Below are 20862 nucleotides of genomic sequence, written 5' to 3'. Positions count from 1 at the left end.
CGCTGTGCGTGGGGTTTTGGGTTTTATCTCAGGGGCAGGCACAGTCCAGGGTCCAATGGGAGCTCACGGAGGGAGGGGTAAGGGGAGGAGGTTACAATGTCAGGGACCAATGGGGATACAAAGAAGGCGGGAATACAACATAACAACCAATAACGTATCGAGGAAGGGATGATATACATGGAAGGAGCTGGAAGGAGAGGTTTACAGTGATGGATGGGGAGATGGGGCAGGGTAAAGGTGATTGATGAGGAACATTCAGGAAAACTGGGGGGGATTTGTATAACAGACAACTGGGGCTAAACCAATACAATCAACAGGAGGAAAAAGGAACATACCAACAAGTTTTTAACAAATTCTTAACAAAATTAAATAAACGAACTACAACAAATAACTACAGCATTAGCAAGAAAACACAACCAGGGACCCTGTGATAGCTTTCTCAGCTGAGATGGGAAGGGATGGAGGAGGGGCTTTGTTTCACAAACCCCCTCGGTCAGTCAGTCCCCGTGCTTCTGCAGGGCTCTGAGGAACAGTCGGCTGGAACAGCCGGGATGAGCTGAGATCCCGGGCCGGTGGCTGAGGTGTATCAGCAGGGATGAGCAGAGATCCCGGGGCGGTGGCTGAGGTGTATTAGCAGAGGAATGAGCAGAGATCCCGGGGCGGTGGCTGAGGTGTATCAGCAGGGATGAGCAGAGATCCCGGGGCGGTGGCTGAGGTGTATCAGCAGAGGAATGAGCAGAGATCCCGGGGCGGTGGCTGAGGTGTATCAGCAGGGATGAGCAGAGATCCCGGGGCGGTGTCTGAGGTGTATCAGCAGGGATGAGCAGAGATCCCGGGGCGGTGTCTGAGGTGTATCAGCAGCTCCGCGGCGGTGCCTGGCACTGCCACACGTCCCGGCAGGACAGGGGGTGTGAGGCCACCAACGAAGAGGGGAGAAGGAGAAGCAGCGGCTCTGTCTGGGTGATGGCGAAATTCCCTTCTCCCCACAGCAACAGCTCCAGCAGAGCGTCATTCTTCAAAGCTGAAGAAGCTGCCGAACAGTCCCCTCCCTCCTTTTTTCCTGCCCCCTTCCCCCCTGGCCCAGCCGAACTCTTTGTGTTTCTCAAGTACCCAGCAGGTACCCGCAGTCAGGTCCCCCCTCCCCCTGGAACTAATAGGTAAAAATTCCACAGGTGAGCCACAACTGAAAGAAGGACACCTGACCCCTAACAATGATTTTCATTTAGCTTGTGTGAATATGTCTTGTTATCTTAAGTATTTCAATGGAAATACTGATTTTAAACTTTTTTTTAAAAAAATCTTTCTTAAAGATGTGTCAATATTTGCAAATATTGACATAATGTATATTTAATAGACAATTTTGCTGCTTCCTCCTTGATCCTATTCTATGTACTTTTTTAAAAATAAGAGCTGTGTTGTTCATGTATTTTTTGAAAATTTTAGGGCAAATACAATGACAACATGTGATGACTTTATTAGCAGCCCACCTGTAGACACAATGTTCTTGTTCATGCCTGATAAAAAAGAAGGCAAAGTAGGTACCTCTGTGTGTGGATTTTATGGAGTAATGGTGAGTTAGAGAAAGCTTTTTTTTTCTTCAGTCTGAAGTTTACTCTTAAACTTTTGCCTGTTACTGACAAACAATATATGCTATAGTTTTTACAGTTTAAATTACGAAATTCTGGGAAATCAAAAGTAGCTGAAGGCAGTGGGGACCACACAGCTCCATTGTGTGGCAGGTCTGGCAGACATGAGTGTGCTGTACATTTTTAGGTTCCTGTATCTATGGAAGTTTAACAACCCATACAAGACTCTATATATGCATATTTTGGGCTGATAGGGCCTATATGTGGTTGGCTATTATAGACAAACTTTTAGAGTTTCTGATTGAAGAGATTTTTATTAGAAAATTTTGATTTTGCCTGTTGGTCTTTGGACAACCTAGGTGCTCTCACTGAAAACACTTGACTGCACAATATATTACGCACTTTTTGTATCCTATATTACGTCTTGTGGTCAAGGAAAAACACTCTGTGCTTCCATTTGCTTCTGATGATCTCATATACCCATTTGGTGACATAATGAAGGGTGACAAGAATTTAAATGTAGCACAACTGTGTATTGTAAATGGGTAACTCCAGTTTAAATAGCTGATAAGGTGGAGAGTAGGCAATACAGAGGCTTACCATAATTATTTCATTCTTCTAATAGACTTGACAAGAGAGACCCCCAGGGACTTATTATAAAGGAAGATTCAAATATGTATCAGTATGCTGAGTTGTGAGGTAGGCTCTGATAACTCATCAGAGTTCTGCTCATAGTAAATTTTCCTTATTTTTTGTCTTTTTACTAGGCATTAAGAAGGAAGGGCTTAACATGAAAAGCTTTCCTGGAAGTTTTATGTTTCCAGGTAAAAAAGGATATGTAGCTTAGTTCTTTGAAGAAGAAAGATATGCTGTTGTGACTCAGTCTTAATTCTGAAAACAATCCTGCAACTGGCAATTTTAGTCTGAAATACAGGATTTTCTAGTTCTTTTTATAATAAAGATTTTTGTTACTATAAATTGATCTAATATGTGTAGCATCTTTTATTCTCTGATAATGGCAACACTTTACTGAATTTTATTTTTTAAAAATTATCTGATATTTTAAAAATTATCAGAGTAGCCCTTATACTAATTTTTCAGTTGTTAAAAAGTCACTTCAAAATGATGTGAAATATAGCTAAGGATTATTTTATGATTATTTATTCCTGAACTATTTTGCTGTTGAGAAATATTTACAGTAGTTATAGTACTTAATTTATGCATAAGTACAATAATTACACCATGTGAAATGAAGGAATCTGTTAGTATATGAGAAGGAAAAACCTGAGAAAATTGGGTGATGTGCATAGAATGAACACATGGGGGTGATATGCCCACATACTTGCACAACTCTTAGAATGTTTTTTATTATTACTCTTCTCAGTGTGCCATCTGTACTCTATTACAGTTGGTTTTTTTTTTTTTTTTCCTCTTACAGCTTGTCTCACTGAGGAGATAATGAGGGAAAGCAAAAAAAATTCCTTACAGTTTCCTGAATCCTGGGAAAGGGCTGGCAAAATATTTCTTTCTTTACAGCCCCTGGTAGAGTAAGATTGTAAGACTAGAAGTAGAAGGGAAACACCACTTGCTTTGTCCTTTCTGTTGGTGCTACTCCCAGCTGCTGTCAAAAAAGTAGATGGGCTTTTGGTCTGGCTGCATTGGTGTGTTCTTATGTTGGACTCTATCCCAGTCAGCACAGAGGATACCTGTAGCTGTTGCTGGAGTACTTAGCTGTCTCTGCTGTGCTTGAAGCATGGTGAAAAATTGCACTGCAGCTCAACCCATATCACATGCAGAATGGCTGTGCTGCCCCTCAGAATACTGAAATGTTTGATTTGATCAATTTCCTTCTCAGGAAATGAGAGAATGAGAAAGGTAATTAGGAAGAAAGGTAGGTACTCTTCTTGGGTGTCTGTGTAAAGATCTGAAAATTTGAGACTCAAGGACTGGAATGGCCTCCTTGAATCATTATGTTGTATACATCTTTCTCACTGGCACAATGTGTACTTGGTTCCATTCCAAAACTAAGTGGTTTGGCTTTTGGGGAAGAGATGTGTGGCTTGCTAGTGTAGGAATGAATATCAACTTTCAAAATGCAGCTTTTTTATGTATAGCATTATGAAGTTAGTTTTGAGGATAGCTTACTTGAAGAACCCAATTTGTGCCTCACATGCTGGAAAACCTTCTCTTTGGTAAAAGGATATTGATTGCCCAATTATTGTAGAGTAAGAGAAGCTCTTTTTATTTGAGTTAGATTTGTTTGGTAATCATATTCTGATCTAGGTCTTTAAATTAGACAAGCTGTCAGGCAAACCCTGCTCTTCACTGTAGCATCTGAGGACCTCAGTCATGTTGGTTTTAGTTTATTCTCTTTTCTTCCTGAAATACAGTTCCAATTACTTATCCAACAGATGTTTTTTTCTGTGCGACTTAGCACCTGCTTGTACAGCTGGTTCTGGAGGCAAAGCAGGGTAGCATTCTTTGTAACAATTACATAGAACCAATTTTCTTAGTATTTTATTATTTTCCTGAACTTCGGTGTTTTTTATTATAGTTTTAAAGTGATAACCTAAACTTTAAAAAAACTCAAACAAAACAATACCTCTATAGTTTAACAAAGAAACAGGAAAAGACGACTATGTTTTTCAGCCTTCTCACTTAAAAATTTTGAAAATATAAGCTCCCAAACAAAGTCTTGAAAGTTGAGCTGCTCTCTCTGAATAGACCTGCCCTTTCAAGCGGTGTGGCTTGGGAACTGCCAGCAGAGGGAGTGCGGCTATTTTGAATAAACTTCACGAACGTAGAGACAGCTACTCAGCTTTTCAGAAATTTCCATGTGCTAAAAATAATGTGTTTGTGCAACCGATTTGGGAAACAGCAGAATGGTAATTTAATGTAACTTTTGGCACACTTTAGAGTGTTTCAAAAGATGGTGGTGGGCCTTCATTCTGTTAATGAAAATTAGTGTGCGTTTTGCTGCTAATTTTGGTGTCTACTGATTTACAAGAGTGCTTAACGTATTTTATCTGAAAATCATAGTGGAAGTGACAATATTCTTCAAATAGTAATGTTTTAAATTTTCCTTGTAGAGAGGCAGTGTGTAGTGAAAGTGAGGACAACTCAAATGAGGCGTTAAGTGGTCCTTCAGTGCAATCCCAGAGTTCTGCTGAAGGTCCAGCTGAGGATACTGATGATGATGATGAAGAATTCATCGGGCCACCACTTCCCCCTGGGTTCAAGGACAGTGATGACGACAATGACAATGATGATACAGAGGAGGAAGATAATGTAAGTAGTTTGTTTCTCTTTAATGTTTTAATCCTTTGAATGGGCTCTTGATTGTATTTGTATGTGTGTCATTCCTTTTTGATGGAATTTCCAGGTGATGTATGACTTTTTCAAAATGCAGGTTTTCTGTTTTTCTTGCAGTTTTTCTGTGTTTCTAATGGTAATTCATCAAATTAAAATAATTATTTTTATTTAAAAATATCAGGATTTAAAATAAAAATATGCATGAGTGAGTCTCAAGGGAAATTCAACATCAATTACTATATATTGTTTACTTTTTTGTTTTCATGTTACGAAAGAACTAGATAAATAAATATTTAATATGGCTATTTTAAATTGTTTATTTCCCAAAGCTTATGTAGAATTTTGTATGAGAAAGAGGAGGCAGAGGTAGGCTTGAATCTGGGGAGAACAATTGTGCCAGAACTGTTTTTAGGAAATTAAGTCTGGTAACTGAGGGCTTTTTGGTTGGGTGGTTGTTTTTTTTATTGTTTATTTGTGTTTGATTTGCTTTTTTCTAAATAAGTGCCAGACCTATTTGTTGTTAAGAGTATAGATTTTTTTTATCTATGTTGAAATTGAGAACCCCTAACAGCCTAACTTTGGTATCACAGATATTCAGTTAACCAGCCTTCCTGTATTTAATTAAAAGGCATCTGGATCTAGCACTGGGTGATGTGGTTTAAGGGTTACAGTGGTAGTGCAGTGTTGGACAGAATGATCTTAAAGGTCTCTTCCAACCTTGATTATTTGATCATTCTGCGAAAAGATTAATGGTTTGATGTTTGTTCTTCAAAACTGCCTGGATCGAATATTTTGTGGCATTGGGTTTTGTGTGATGGTTTCCATGTGTAACAACAGTGATAGAAGTCTTGTGAAAACAGTCTTACTTATTGCTGTTTTGAACCATCTTGTAACAGAAGAAGACCTGTGTGTCCTGTTACACAACTGTAAAGCAAACTAAAAAACCCTGAATTTCCAGGTGTCCCTAGGCTTTCCTTTTGATTTTTCTTTTGTTTTTACCAGGGATTCAGTTTTTTTCTTCTTTTTCTATAACATCTCTTACCTTGCACGTTTTTAACTTACAGTTTAAAGTTTAGAGATCTCATTTTAAATGCTTTAGAGGAACTTCTTAAGTCACGACATGAGTAATTCTTAGAGTGAGCCTAAACCTATGTGATGACAAAGTTTTCTTGTTTTGTTTTTTCTTGCTTACAGGGCATAAGCGGTGGGAAATTGTGGTGTCTTAGATATTTACATCACTTCACCTAATTAATTTGATTCACTTGTTGCCTGTGGATTTCTTTAATTGTCAGACTGCACATTTTAGTTCCATATCTCCTGTGATTTTATCTGTACCCTGCAGATGACTTGTCCTGTCTCAGGGAACCATGCAGAGATAAATACAGAATTTTCTTTGAGAATGACACAAAACCTAAATTTAATCACTGTTGACCTGTGTCAGAAATTGTCTTAACTTTTTAGCTGTCAGGGCACTGTGGAGTTGGTGTCTGTTCCTGAGGGCGTCATAGACTCAGTGGGTTTAAGTTGCTTTGGGTCATGTTGTATTAAAATCACTATTTCTTTTCTGCCAACTTCTTCAGGATGCCAAAGGCAAAACAATTTCCAGGAACAGCTGACTTTATGTTAGCCTGTCTTTCTCAGTAGTCACTGTGCTGAGTGGCTGCTTTAATTTCTAACAAGACACTGGTATTTAGTTTTTATTCATACGTATTTGAATAATATGCTACAACTGGCTTGATGAAGTGAAGTTACTGGCAACCAGAGTTAAAAGACCCTAATGAAAAGTTTCAGACAGAAAGGTAACTTGCAGTCTGGTGTGATTTAAGTTTGTCTGAACTTAAGACAATAGTTACAAAACAGTCTAGAATAGATTTGGTTGAGAATAAGCAGAGCAGCAGAAATATGAGACTTGTGGGTTTTCAGTCTAAACAGTTAATTTATAACTGGGGAGATTTTGTGTCAGTGTGAATGCCAGAGGCCTTTGGGGTCTAGAGCCTTCCCTTACTGCTGCTCATGAACTCAGTTATTTTCTTTCCTGTGCAGGGAATCAGGAAGCAGCTGTGCTTTCCTGGTTTCCTGTTGATCGATTGGTGATCACAGTATGATCTTGCAAGCCCCAAGGAAGGCAGGTGTTGCAGTTGTGAGAACCCTGTGATTCCTTTATTTTGCTTGTACATAGCCTGTGATCGGTTTGCATGGGTGCAGAACTGAGATGGGAGGAACTAAAAGCTGAATATTTTTCTACCCAGATGTAGTGTGAGAGTTTCTCTCTTTTATTATCATATTTTGTTGCTGAAGTAATTTCTTGAAAACACAAGTGTCTGTGGTTTCGATCCTGAAGGAATCAAATTTTTCTTCAGTAGTTCTAGGTGTTGCAGTGTATAATTTGTAATATGAAATCTTGTGAATTTTGTATGACAGATAAAATACACAAAAATGGCTTCATCCTGACATTTTCCCACTGTCTCTCAAGTCTGATGTCAGATGTGGGGTTTTTTACGCTATTGCTTGTGCAGTTTTTGCTTTCTTATGGCAGACTGTCAGTAAAGATGTTTGTCAAATTTGGCTTGCTATGAGGCAGACAACTTTAGAGACCAGGGCTGGCCCAAGACTGCCCAGCTCACATGAGTTATTTTACTGGATAAACATTAAGGTGGAAGGAGTAGGTGGTAGTTATTTTCTTTGATGGACGATTTTCTTCCGTCTTGGTGTTTTTATGGGAAACTTACTAACTGCAATTAATTGCTGAATGTTTTGAATTGGCACTGGTATTTTTTGAGTGTTAACGCATTTTTGTAATTTGCATAAATCACCTGCAATGCAAACCAAACATAATTTTTGTAACAGAGCCTTAGTTATTGTATTAAATGTCTGAATTGTGACTTGAGGTACTCTTTTCCCTCAAATTGACCTAAGTTCATTTGTTATATGCAAGTCTTTGTGTTGCTGTTTTAAAGGATTTTTCTATGTTTGTTTAATATGTGTTGATACTGATGATTAGTTACACTTAACCAATAAATATTGAGATTAAATGACTTCCTAATTTAGTATCATTCACTTCCATTTATGTAAAAAGTGGTGATTATTAACAAACCACATTATGCTTGTGAGTATTTATCCAAATGCATTACAGTGCTTGTTTTGTAATAGTGTAAGGAATAGTGCTCTATCTAATACATTTTAAGGACAGTAGGTACATGTGGTATTAATTCCCCCTGACACTTTCCCCTTGGTTTAGTATCCTCTTTTATTTAAAAGCCTTGCATTAATTTGGAGAGTGAGGAAAGTTAAAGCTGGTTATTTGAGTTGTGATCAGCACTTGCTTTTTCTGTGGTGCCTTTTCTTCTAATGGTGTGAAAATCTGGTGGGATCATCAGTGTCCATTTTTCACACAGTCATAAGCTGAGAGGGGAAAGGAGGGAGGAAACAGAACATCTTCTGTAGGGTGAAGTTTTTCAGGCATGGTTTATCCTGTGATGTAAACCTCTCTAGAAAATTTCAGGAAAGTAATTAAAAGAGAAAACAGCTTATTTTACAAGAGGGCAAATGGATAATAAGGACAATATTGCATGTGGTATATTTTTGTTTGGGAAATAGGGTAGAGGCTTAGTCAGCTTTTTTCCCTGGCAAAATGCACTGGGAGTGTGTCTGATATCTGTGCACTTAAAACCTGAAGAGGGACAAAGACTAGCAAGAGTGGTTGTGTCAGTGTTGGTAGGTAGACAGATTTAAATCTAGTACCTACACATTTTTCAAGGGAATGGATGACATGCGTTAGAGGACTTTAGAAACAGAGTATTTGTTAGTGCTGTCTTCTACATACATGTCCTTAGAAAATATGCTGAGATCTTTAACAAAACTTAATGTAGTGTTAGCACACTTTTTCTGGTTTGAGGCAACCAGTAAAGGTTGCTGTTGAAGATTTTGCCAGATTTGCAAGGATTTGCCTTCTGTTTGGAGCTGAGTTACAGTTCATTCTCCTTTGGAACAGAGAACTGTTTCCCCCTGCAACACCAAAGGGATACTAATCATGTTGTAATTATGTCCCTGAAAAAAGTACAGCCTTGGGCCTCTTCATGGCCCAAGGCTGTACTCTGATTTGGCCTGTTTCCAAAATGATAGCATAGTTGTGTTCAGTTTTAGAATTGTTTGGAGATATTTTAAATTTTTTTTTCAGAAGTTTAACAGGACATACCGGTAATACTTGTTCAGAATGGAAGAAAGCCATTTCCTGCTGATTTAGATGGAGAATTTAAATAGACTGTAATTGCTCCAATTAGAATTTGGCTATGGTACCAGACTAAAAATTATGGTGTTGTAAAAATAAATAAATGGTGTGGGAATTTTTAGTCATCCTAAGGATTTGTAAGATTTAGACTGAGAATTGTCTGTCCTGTAACTGCTGAATGTTATTTACCCAGTCATGTTTCATCTTGTCTAAAGAGGAAAAAGTATAGTAAGCTGAACAAAGCAATTTTTTATATGCAACAGAGACAGAAAAGTGTGGTTTTGAGGTGAGAGACATTACCTTATAAATAATTCTAGTTATTGAGAAAAAAATAGGTAGCAGCTAACCATTATTTGCAATTTGCTTGTGTTACCTTCCTATATAAACATGAAGCAAATGGTCTTTTCATATGCATGTTATGTTCTTAGGTCTTAACAATGAAAATGAGGTAAATGTATTTTATTTATATTAAACTTGGAACAAATTGTGGCATTTTTTTTAATGATCATGAATGTGGCTACTGGTGGTGCAAAGATTGAGAAAAATTATATCCAAAGTTAGTTAAAATAGATTTGCAAACTCTGAAAAAATTAGAAGAAAACAAAATAATCAATCTCTGTCTTCCAATGTGAGAGAATCAGACAGAAGCTGTAAATAAAGGAATACTCAAGAAACAGAGATCATCATATGGAGAGGAAGCTAACAGTTAATTCCCTTAGGGAATGTTGGTCTTTCAAAAAAGGCATGGGGTGTTTGCTCATCTCCTCTTCAACCAAGTGCCCCAAAGTTCATGATTACCCGCTGTTTCTAGAGTGTTCTGCAAGATGTCTGTTGCTTAATTCTGCAGAACTTAGTAAGGCCAAGCCTTCTCTGTTACATGTAACACCATGCTTTCTGGTGAATGGTATTTTAATTAATTTGTAATATGACAGAATATTAAAAGTTTTAGAATCTTTTCCCTACAGAAAGGTACTTAGAGTCCTGTGAGTTTGTTTCCAGAAGTATTTTGTGGGAACATTAAGTCATATATTTGTTGACTGTGAGGTGCTTCAAAGTTAGAGAGATGATTTTACAAGTATTAAATAAAATGTGATACAGAACATAATTATAGTTTTTACTGCCCTTTTAAACGAAGTTCAGAGATCTTCTTATGTCCTGTTTTTACTTTTTGTCAGCTCCTTTAGAGACCCTTTACCAGGTCAGCTTTAGCTGGTATAGCCTGTAGAAAGCATTCTTCAAGAGCTGCTGGTACCGCTTTGAAGAGGGAGCTGTTAAGAGTGATACAAGGTGTTCTTCATCTTAAGGCCAGATATGCTGTGTCTGTAAACTTTCCACAGTTAAAACATGGGATCCTCATGCTCAACCCACCGAGACCCTTGACTTCTTTTTAGCCAGAAGATTTTGTGGAAGGTAGTGTCTTCTATGGTGCTTGAAGGGATATTAGACTTTTAATTCCTTTTTCTGCCAAGTGTGTTTAAGGCATGCATAACCTTGAGCCTGTACAATGATCTACCCCTTAAGAAAAAAAAAAAAATCTAAGTTTTTCTCAGCATGTATTCTGCATGTTTATCTGAATCACAAGAGTATCACGTTTGAATCACTGTTATTTAACAATGGGTAGTTGCAGTGGTACATGGAATGATATATGCAATGCAATGCTGTACATCGGTACATGCAATGGTATTTGAACATTCTATCCTGAACATTACTTTCTGTATGTCCAGTAAAAGTTGGGATCTTTGGAGGTAAAGATACTGAAATTAGCTTAACTCTTTGAGAACTAAAAACTCAGTCAAAATGAAGTAGTGACTGCCTCTTTACCTGATGCTAGATGCATTTTTGGCAGTTGCAACAAATTTTCAATATAGTTTTAAAAAGAAGCACAAATAGCATATTGTTTCTATCAGTGTTAAAATGGATAAATTTTTTTAAAATTTGGCAGGGGAACTAGCAGCAGTGGTCACACTGTATTCAACCTTGTTGGCATCACTATGGAAAGCACAAATTGAAGATAGCAGGTTTTCTCTGTATTTGCCTCTGTATTTGGCATGTGAGTGTTGTCTGTTTGAAAAATTATTTGTGCTCTAAACAGAATAATGAGAAATACAGGTACAGAGTACTCTTACTTGAATCAAGGGGAAAATAAAGTGGGTGATAACAAGTACTTGAAATATTTATGGTGGGGGGATGAATAAATAATTTAAAAGGATTGGATTTGAAGGAAGAGTGTAAGTGATATGCAGTTACACTTCCTCCCCGAAACAAGTCTTCACAGGACTTTTGATGAACAAATGATTTATGTTAAACTATTGGAAGTGCAGACCACTCCAGTGGAGTCCTTGGAGAGCAATTTTGTTGACTCTAGGAATGTCTGCTGTTTGTTTAAAAGATGGCTTTGGATTTGTATGAATGTGAGACTACCACACGTATTGTTTTACAACTGCTGCAATGGCGTCTTTTATTTGCAGGTGAGCACTTAGCAGTATACAGGGACTATGTATAGACTTGATGCTAACAGTATCCAGATCACACAACAATCACACTGAACTTCCTTCCTTTTCTCCTGCTGATCCTTTTCTTTGTATTTTAAAGCCTAATAAAATTATTTTCAAATTCTTAAGATCTTGGATAGTATTTTACTGCATTACCTTGTGTTCTGTTCATGAATGTTTATTTGACAAGCCATTGTAACTAAAGATTAATAAATATTCAAATAACCAAATATGGAAAGAAGAAAGACTTTTTTCTGATTTCCTTTCATAAACCAATACAGTTACTTTCTCCAGAGGATCTGAATAATAATAAAAGATCAATCGTATGACTTTCTACTAACAATGGCTTTTTGTGAAATCCTGAGACTTTTGAAATGGGCTTTTGTAAACTATTTATTCCTTTATTTTACTTAGGAGCATTTTAATTTTGCACATTATCAGTTTTAAATCCGTTTGTACTGTAGAAAAATTTTTTGAAAAGTCTCAATTACTTAATGACAGTTAAGATAGAGACTTCTTTTTCATTTTTCTTCTAAGATCCTGCATCTTTTTATATAAGAGCATTAGTTTCTTAAGCAAAAGTTGCATTCATATAAGCGTCATATGTAAGAACAGCAAAAAGGTGATGTTACGTAACCCTTACTTCCCAATTTAAAATGAATAGTTCAGGCAAGACCTTTATGTGGTAGTGTTAGGCAGCTTCCCATTGAGCCTTCTAAAATAGGGCTTAATGGAAATATCTAATAAATAGTATTCTCATGAAGCTCATGATCATTATTTAAGGTTGGATGATTATATCCATTTTCATGTAAGTGTTATGTTGACTTCAGTGGGACTGCAGACATGGGACTGCAGACAAAGACCTCCAGTTTTGTGAGTAGGAGTGAATATGCATATTTAATGAAAGTTTCAGTGGTAACTTTGCTTATATACTATTAATAAGGCAGAAGACACAGACAAAACCTAGTGTGCTTCAACGAGAAAGAGGGTTATTTGTGACATTCAGTTTTATTTCCAAGTTTAATTAGTTAACCAATGTTAAATAAATGAAAGTGTATGGTGTGTTTCAGCAAAGTGTGTTCTCAAGGTGGAGATAAAGAACTCATGAGTGGAACAGTCTGCTTAACCATAGTACTGCCAGCTAACATCAATATGCTTCTTTCTTCTTTTTTTTTTTATTTTTTTAAATTTTTTTTCCCCCCTATAATTGCATAGAGGGACAGTGACCACAGATGCACACCAGCCTTCCTGGAACTTTTAGTAGTCCGACATAGTTTCCACAGCCCTCTTTAGCAGCTAGCTTGGAACAGTTTTTAGAGCAAATAGAACTATGTCCAGATTTTGATTTGGATCATTTGGATGTGTGGAATTAATTTCAGTGAGCATTCTCATGTGGTGAAACACAGGGTCTTAAATAAGGGTTGAACTCAGACATAGTGACCTTTTGCAGTACAGAAGCCCCTTAGGTCATCTTTCATGTAATAATGAGTATGAACCATGTCGTGATTTGGGAATGGTATTCCCCAATTTAGTACTCCCATTAAAAAGAAAGTATGAGCTGCTCCCCTCCCTCTCTCTGGTGGGACACACAAAAGGCAGAGATCAGAGGGGTTTAGATAAGAACAATTTACTGGAAACAGCAATGGATATGAAAGCAAAGAGCAACAGCAAGAATAGTAGTAATCAGAGTGTGCAGGGAGAAGGTGCTTCACATGGAAAATGGTCTCCACACCTGGGACAGTTAAGCAAAGTTGACTGGAAGTTTTGGTGACTGGAAAAGGTACGCCCTTCCTCTTTGAAGAGTCCCTTTGCCCTATCCCTGGCGCTGACATGAGGTGTAATTGAGTAGTATAGTGTCTTGTCCATGCCCTGTCATGCTGAACTGGCATAGAACCAGGACAATTCAGGAAATAAATTCTAGAACAGCTATAGAAATCAGGAATAGAACTTATTTTTCTACATATGACCAAAACTTTATTGTGGAAAAAAATGGCTTTGAAGAGTTCTTTGACTCAATTAATTAATGCAGGTATCTAGAATGAAAGCAGGAGCTAGAGGTCTAATTGATAAGATTTATTTTCATGGAAATATTAGAAAGTCTAGCTTGTTTTTTTCAGTTAAGTATTTCACAGATATCGCAAACATAGTGATACTTCCCCATCACTTACCATAAGGTGTGTATTTCTAGATTAATTCAGGTGTCAGAAAGAGGTGATAACAATTATTAGAGTTGTAATGTCCTACCAATGAGGACAAATTTTATGTTAATGTCTGCCGCTAGCTTATGTGAATTAGTTGTTCTTTTCCTATTATGTACTACAGGTAAACCATGAGACTTAATGCTTTTATTTAAAGATGGAAACAAAAAAATTAATCATGTTATACATATAGCCTTTTCCTTTTTTATCTCGTGATAAAATTGGACTTGTCAACTTTGGAAGATTAGTTGGAGGATGGAGAAGTTACTTAGTATTTATGTAGCAGCATGTTTCTTTCTTAGCTCAGTAATCTTAAAAGTTTCATGCATCGTCTGGATTTATAAAGGGATCTTTTTCTAACCAGCCTTTTACTTATGTGTTTTGGAACATGCTGGTCTCTGCAAAGAAGGCAAATGCACATATCAAGCTATGTGTGGCATCTCTGGGCGTCAGCTGGCTTTCAGTGCCACCAGATTTGTAACTTTTTGCAGTTCAAACACTCTGGGTATGTCTCTTGCAAAGTAACTGCTTATTGTTTTAAATATAAGAGTAAAGGTATTTCTCAGTGACATTCCTTCCTAAAGTTCATTTGCTGCCTTTTCTACTGAGTACCAAAAATGTCAGAAATGGAAATTCAGAAGAAAATTTAAGTAGCTTAATCATCCTTGGAGTCTACAAACTGCCCATGCCTGTTCTATAAGATCACTGTGACACAGAGTGCTGAATCATTTAAATGACAACCTCTTCCTAGTCTACAGTGTCAAGTCTTGGTCTTTATGAGCATTCTATGCCATTTTAGATGCCTTAAGACCATCTAAAAATAAATTGTTTTTTATCTCCATAAATTTTTCCTGTAGAAAATAATAAAATCCTGGAGAAGATGTAAACACCCATGTACTTGTTGCTTTTTTTGTATCACTTATGTTTTTTCCATACATTTACTTTTCCTTATGTTTAAAAAATGCTGTCTCATTTGGAAGACATGCATGGGAGTGCAGGCACATGAGTTTAAATGTTGGGTCACACATAAGAGTGTGATCATTTTTGACTCATTAGAAGTATATAATCCAAATTTAAATTCTAGAAATAACAATGCCAGAGTAAACTTCACAGTACATCTCAATAGAAAATAGTTAAGAATTCTGACGCGGATTTATTTTTTTTCAACGGTATAATAACTACTTGTTTTAATAACTTCATTTGTTTTAACTTGGCATTTATTACATTCATTTTCTCAGAGTCCTTCAGAGTTGTTTCTCTGTTCTGTGATTAAATGCTGCCTTATCTAGCATTTTCTTTGGTAAGGACAGGCAGTTGATTTGGTTTGGTTTTGTTTTTTTTCCTGTTTTCTTTTTTTCAGACCAGTTCTCTGAAAGAGCACTTAGGGATCAGGCGTTCTGTTGATCCTCTGTGTCCCATTCCTCCTTGTATCCCTATCTGTTGTGACTCACATATTTGTAATTTTGTCCTTTCTGTGAAGGAATTAATGAAAAATATTTTTTAAATAACAAATTTTATATTTGTTTATTTATTTGTTTACATTTATGTTTGTATTTGTGACAGTGCAAGCCTGTGAGTATTAAAGTTTTTGCATTGGACAACTGCAATTGCAATTTAAAAGCAGATTCTTCCAATTATCTCTAAATTAATGGTGTAAGGCTTAGTCCAGTTACTGTCCATAAATACTTTTTCTTATGGAAGACAATTATGATACATTGAATGGACAGTGAATTTATGAGAAAGCCTAATGGTAGTTTCCTGTGGTTTCTCCAAGTCTTGTTGTCCAAATAAGAAATTGCATTCTGTTTCCAATGAATGAATAGTAGTAAAATAATTCAATGCATTTTCAGCAGAAATATTAATTCCTCTGAGTAAAATGAATGCCACTAAATCTAAATCAGTTATAACAATGCTATTTATAAAGCTATAAAGTAAGCATCTGCCCAATTCACATGATAGTTAGGAAAACTGGTCCTGTCCTGTAAAAAATACATTTGTCAGCTGTAGTTTAATGCAATTTGCATTAGTTTACCTCTTGAGAATCGTCTCATAGTGTAGGAACTAATGGAAGTTGCAATTCTGTCTAGTACTTTTAAGGGAGTGTACTCATAATGGACTCTGCAACCAAGTTTGAGTGGGTGGGAGAATATGACAGAAGTTAACCAAGTATTCTGGTAAAATTTTGTGTCTAGCTGCATCTTGTGGATGGGTGTCTGAAGAATTAATGTTACTCTGAGTAATACTTTAAAGTGTTGAAAATTTCCAAAGTATGGGGAGAAAAATAAATTTAAAATGTGGGATTGCAGATTCATGTTTCCTTCTGATAATTATATATTTATCAAATCTACTTTCCAAGTATAGTAAGAAGATTTTCTTTTTCTGGAGTCAAACTTGGCGCTTCTTGTGTTTTCACTTTTTTTGAATATTAGTTACTGATACATACATATATATATATATATATATATATATATATATTTAAACCAAATTTATATGTAAATGAAAAAGTATTTTTATGCTGTGTTTTCTCTTATGATTACACAGCTACTAAGGTAATTGGCTCATTTTCAGAACTAAACCAAGCAGGAGAATTTCACAGTAACTAGAACTTTCTAGAACTTCCTTTCTTTTTGGTTTAGAGCTTCTTGTAGGTATTGAAGTTTTTGTAGATAAAGAAAATGAAATCAGTAGTGATTGTGCCACAGATCATCCTAAAGAAAGATCATTGGTAGGCTTAGGCTTTCTGTGTTAGGAAGCTGTCTTGCAGGCCAAGAGCTGATGAGAATCCATGTGCAGAATGTTTCTATTTGAAATAAGTTGAATAAATAATATTTAATTTATCTTTAACCTGTAACAACTCATCTTTCATCAAAGAAAACAACTCAGCTTTAGATTTCATACGGTTTTTGAAAATACTGTGTGGCAGCCCCTGACAATGCACTGCCTGACCTTGCTCTGTGCCGTTCTTCTTGCTGAAAAGCCATGCAGGAGGAACACTGACAATAATCTCTCAGCTTGGCACTTTTACAGTGAGATGGGCTTACTGTGTAAGCATGAGGCTTAACATACCTTGTTGTAACTGCAAGTTCTAAGAAGGTCATCTCAGGTCTTTCATCCTTTGGGGTGGGTAGGTTAAATTCAGTTCATAGTAAGTGCAGTTCATATTAAAGCTTATTGGTTATTTGAGTTCTTTAAGTGCTGGTTTGTGGCCACTAAAATAGTAAATATCATTCGGAGCAAATATATAGTGTTACGGAAAAGTTCTGGTATCTTAGCCAGAACTCTCCCACTTCCTTTATTGTGCAAAATTTTAATAGTGCAATTTCTTCTGCCCAGTCCCTGTCAGTATGTATATATACTTGTAAGTCCTTGATATCTTCAACCAGCTGCAAAAATCTATTTATATGTATTTGCTCACTCTTTCTGGCTTCTTCCCTCACCTATAGTCCATGCTACTGGAATTGTTCAGAATCGTAGTGACTGAGGATTTCAGCATGCATGAGTAACTTATAGTAGGTTTTAATGGTTTTTGTACCTGTTTGTCTCAAATTGATGATTTTGTTTTAAAAGCAGGATTCTTTTGCTTTCTGTTTCCTTAATTCTGTATTACACTGAAATTCCAAGGGTTAGTGGTTCACAGGTTACCCAGTGTCAGGGTTTCTGCATTGTAAAGGTTTTCACATTTTAATAGATTGCCCTACACAGTCATTTCTGAAAGAATTGATTTATGTAGTGAATACTAAATTCTCTAATTTTATTCACTAAATAAGGCAGTTTCTCCCTGTCTATAGCCGTTTATCAGATCTCACTAGAGGAACCTAAGACAAGGGGTTGCTTTCTTTACATGGAGATCCATTTTTGCTGTCTCAGACTGGATATTACTTGTGGTAGCTAAATGAACTGAGGATCCAGAGTACCTGAAATGTATGATAGGGAAGGCCAGGTAAATTCTGAAAGCAAGCATGTAAAGAAAAGTGCCTTCAAATGACCTGTACTTTGCAATTTTTCTGTAAACATTATAATGGCATTGAAAAACTCACTGTGAAACAGTTTGTTTTGGAAGCATGTCTACTGTCCATTTTGTGTGGCTTCCAAGAGGTGAAATGTAAATTCTTAAGAAGCTTGGGAAACAGTTAAGTCTGGGACAACAGTAGATATTATGTGAGATAGCATTAGTTTCAGAACTAAACCATGTCATTTTGTGGATCACATATTCAAGGGGGATGTCAAACATGAGGTTAATGTGAAGAATTTGGGCTTACAGAACAAATTCCAGAAACAGGAGTTAAATGCTGCCCAAGTGCAGCAAACTGTGCAAAATTGGGAATCCGTTTTTTGGCTTCCTTATGAGTTGCCTGGAATATGTCCATAACAGGGAATTTGAACAAATATGAGTGAAAAATCTTGGACTGCATTTGATTCAGCTCATTATATGGGTCATACATTCCTTCCCACCACTTCAGCCTTTCCTGTGAAAAGCCAGTAAATGTTTGTAAGCACTCTGCTTCTCGCATGCACATTTTTGGCATATTTTGTACTTTTGTTTCTTTTTTGATGGAATAGCATGTTTGACTTGCTTATTACAGGGGAAGATCTGCTAGAGGATTTTTTGAGCTTGCTTTTTAAATGGAAACAGTAGTTATGGAATCATGTGTTCCTTAGGAACCTCACCAGTCAGCCAGGAGGTATGAAATATCATGGCTCTGTTTTCTCAACAACAAGACTGCACTTGTAACGTAAGCATTATACACAAAGCTTGTTATTTTTCTTCCCTCTTGTTGTGGGGGTTTTTTGTTCGTTTTTACATCCCCAGAGGACAAAGGCATGTAGAGGAGCCCTACCAAGAACTTGGGAATGAAAAGCTGGAAATGACCTGGCAGTGTGTCCTTGCGGCTCCAAAAGCTGGGGCTGCCTTCAGAGCCCCATGGGCAGCAGGGAAGGGAGGGGATTCTGCCCTTCTGCCATACTTTGTGAGACCCCCCTGGATCCCCACCATAAAAAGAACCAGGGACCTTTCAGAGTGAAGGGCCACAGAGATGCTCAGAGGGCTGTTGCACCTCTCATATGAGGAAGAGGATGAGACATTTGGGACGTAAAGAAGAGAAGACACAGGAAACTTTACTGCAGGCTTCCGTACCTAAAGGATCCCCACAGGAAAGATGAGGACAAACATTTTAGCAGGGTCTGTAGTTACTGAGGAAGGGGTCATGACACTGAGCTAAGAGAATTTGAATCATGTACTCCAAACTTTAACTTTAGACTGTGAAAGGAAGAATTTTTTTCCTGTAACACAAGTAATCTTTGTATAATATGGAGTATCATCAGCAACTCCTTGAGAAGATCAAGAAACTTACTGAATAAGGAGAGGTATCATAGGTTGTATCTAATCTACATTTTCTGTATGTTATGAAAGAAGAAAGATACATGAGATCTTAAATAATGTCAGTAAAAATCTGTGAAATGAGGCATTTCAGTAAGGTATGATGTTGACTTTTTGCGTTCTTTTTCCGTGCACACAGCTAAAATGTTGTCTGTTGTCAAGACAATGGATCTTTATTTTAGTCTCAGTTAAAAAGTGAAAGCATTGCTTCTGTGTACCTGCATACGTCAGGCTCCTTAAGGAATGACTATAATAAGTGTTGGATTTAACATGGGTAACATTCCACTGAAAGATGTGTTGAGGTCTTTGTTCTTTTCCTATATAACCCAGAGCTGAGCCATATTGAACAGTTGTAGTTTGATTGCTTTGTAGAAATCAATGGCTCACTGTCTAGTTGTGTGTGTTGTCAGGTTTAATTGTAGTAATTTTAAATTTTCAGACTATGTTACGTGTATGGAAATCAATATTTTTGAGACAATATACAGGAGGGATCTCAACATTTACAGGTACTATAATAAAATATATCATATAAATGCATAGAAGACAAGCATGTTTCATAATTGCTGGACACAATATTTTACAATTGTTTGCTTTATGATTTCAAGTAAAGCCAGGTTATTCACACTGGTTACCATTTTTAACCTAGTACTTGGTACTTGTCTTAAACACCTTGAAAATCATTACAGTGTTGCTGGGTGTTACAATCATTTTAGCAATATAAGGTACATAATCTGGCCATAGTGCCCTGCTTTCTTCTGCCATAAGCTTTAGATAAAAATGTGTGAAACATGAAGGATGGTGTGTTTCTACCAAGCATGGACCTCAAGTCCATACAATATGAAAGTATCTTTTCCTCTTTTCAGATGCATAGTTAAAGTCACTTAGCTGTTTATTCTCATGTCACATTATATAAAATTGTGCTGCTATAAAAGAGAGCTTAAATGTTAATGTTTTGAAGGTAATTTATGGGTGACATGGGAGAATTAGTAATCGAAACAGTAATGGAATTGGAACCAGCTGTGGAAGCTACATAGGAAATTGTTCTTCCTTCCTGCAGTAACAGAGACATGCTGTAATTTTTAACCCTTGTCCTCCTACCTTCACCCTGTGGTTGCAGACCTTCTTTGCATGACTAGCTGGCAAACATATGTACACACAGACATACACTTGTATTTCTTACCCTAGTTATTTGACAAACTTGTAGACAACTCCAGTCATTCCCACTATGTGGGATGTTATACAAAAAATTCTCTTAAGATCTTGAAGTAAACTTTTGAATGAACACCTTTCACAATAACAGCTGTAGAACTGTTGTAAAGTGGAGTCTGTGGACATCTCTCTTGAGCTGTAATGGTTTAGTTTGCTGACAGTAGTGTGTTTGTGAAGAACAACAGGATTACTAGGGAATATGAAAAACTTCACCATCGTTGCTGAAAACCTTATGGTGGATTCCTTGAAATAGGTATTATTTATTCTCATTTTTTTGATGAGGAAACTGAGGTATGTAGAAATGAAATAAATTGCATAGTCAGAGGTCAAGGATTGGTCTACACCAATGATGTATTGTTTTAATTTTGGTCATTAAAGCACAAACAATTTAAAAGAGGTGGCTTGCTAATGAGGTTGCCATTATACTGGTATAGAGGTTGTATTACCCTTATGCTTATGA

The 20862-nt window shown here is 36.8% G+C and overlaps 1 protein-coding gene across 2 annotated transcripts in view; it reads left to right on the top strand.

Moving 5' to 3' along the window:
* WDR70 (WD repeat domain 70) overlaps positions 1-20862 on the top strand; it is a 144301-nt gene that overhangs the window by 22211 nt on the left and 101228 nt on the right. For both annotated transcript variants that reach the window (XM_088054208.1, XM_005527972.3), the window contains exon 5: positions 4676-4874. In XM_088054208.1, coding sequence (XP_087910334.1) covers positions 4676-4874 — 199 coding nt within the window. The remainder of the gene's footprint in view (positions 1-4675; positions 4875-20862) is intronic.

Source organism: Pseudopodoces humilis, chromosome 4 (genome assembly GCF_049639895.1).
Source record: "Pseudopodoces humilis isolate 2021_Gansu_Grassland_sample_001 chromosome 4, ASM4963989v1, whole genome shotgun sequence".
Taxonomy (NCBI): Eukaryota; Metazoa; Chordata; class Aves; order Passeriformes; family Paridae; genus Pseudopodoces; species Pseudopodoces humilis.
This window is presented reverse-complemented; position numbering and strand designations above follow the sequence as displayed.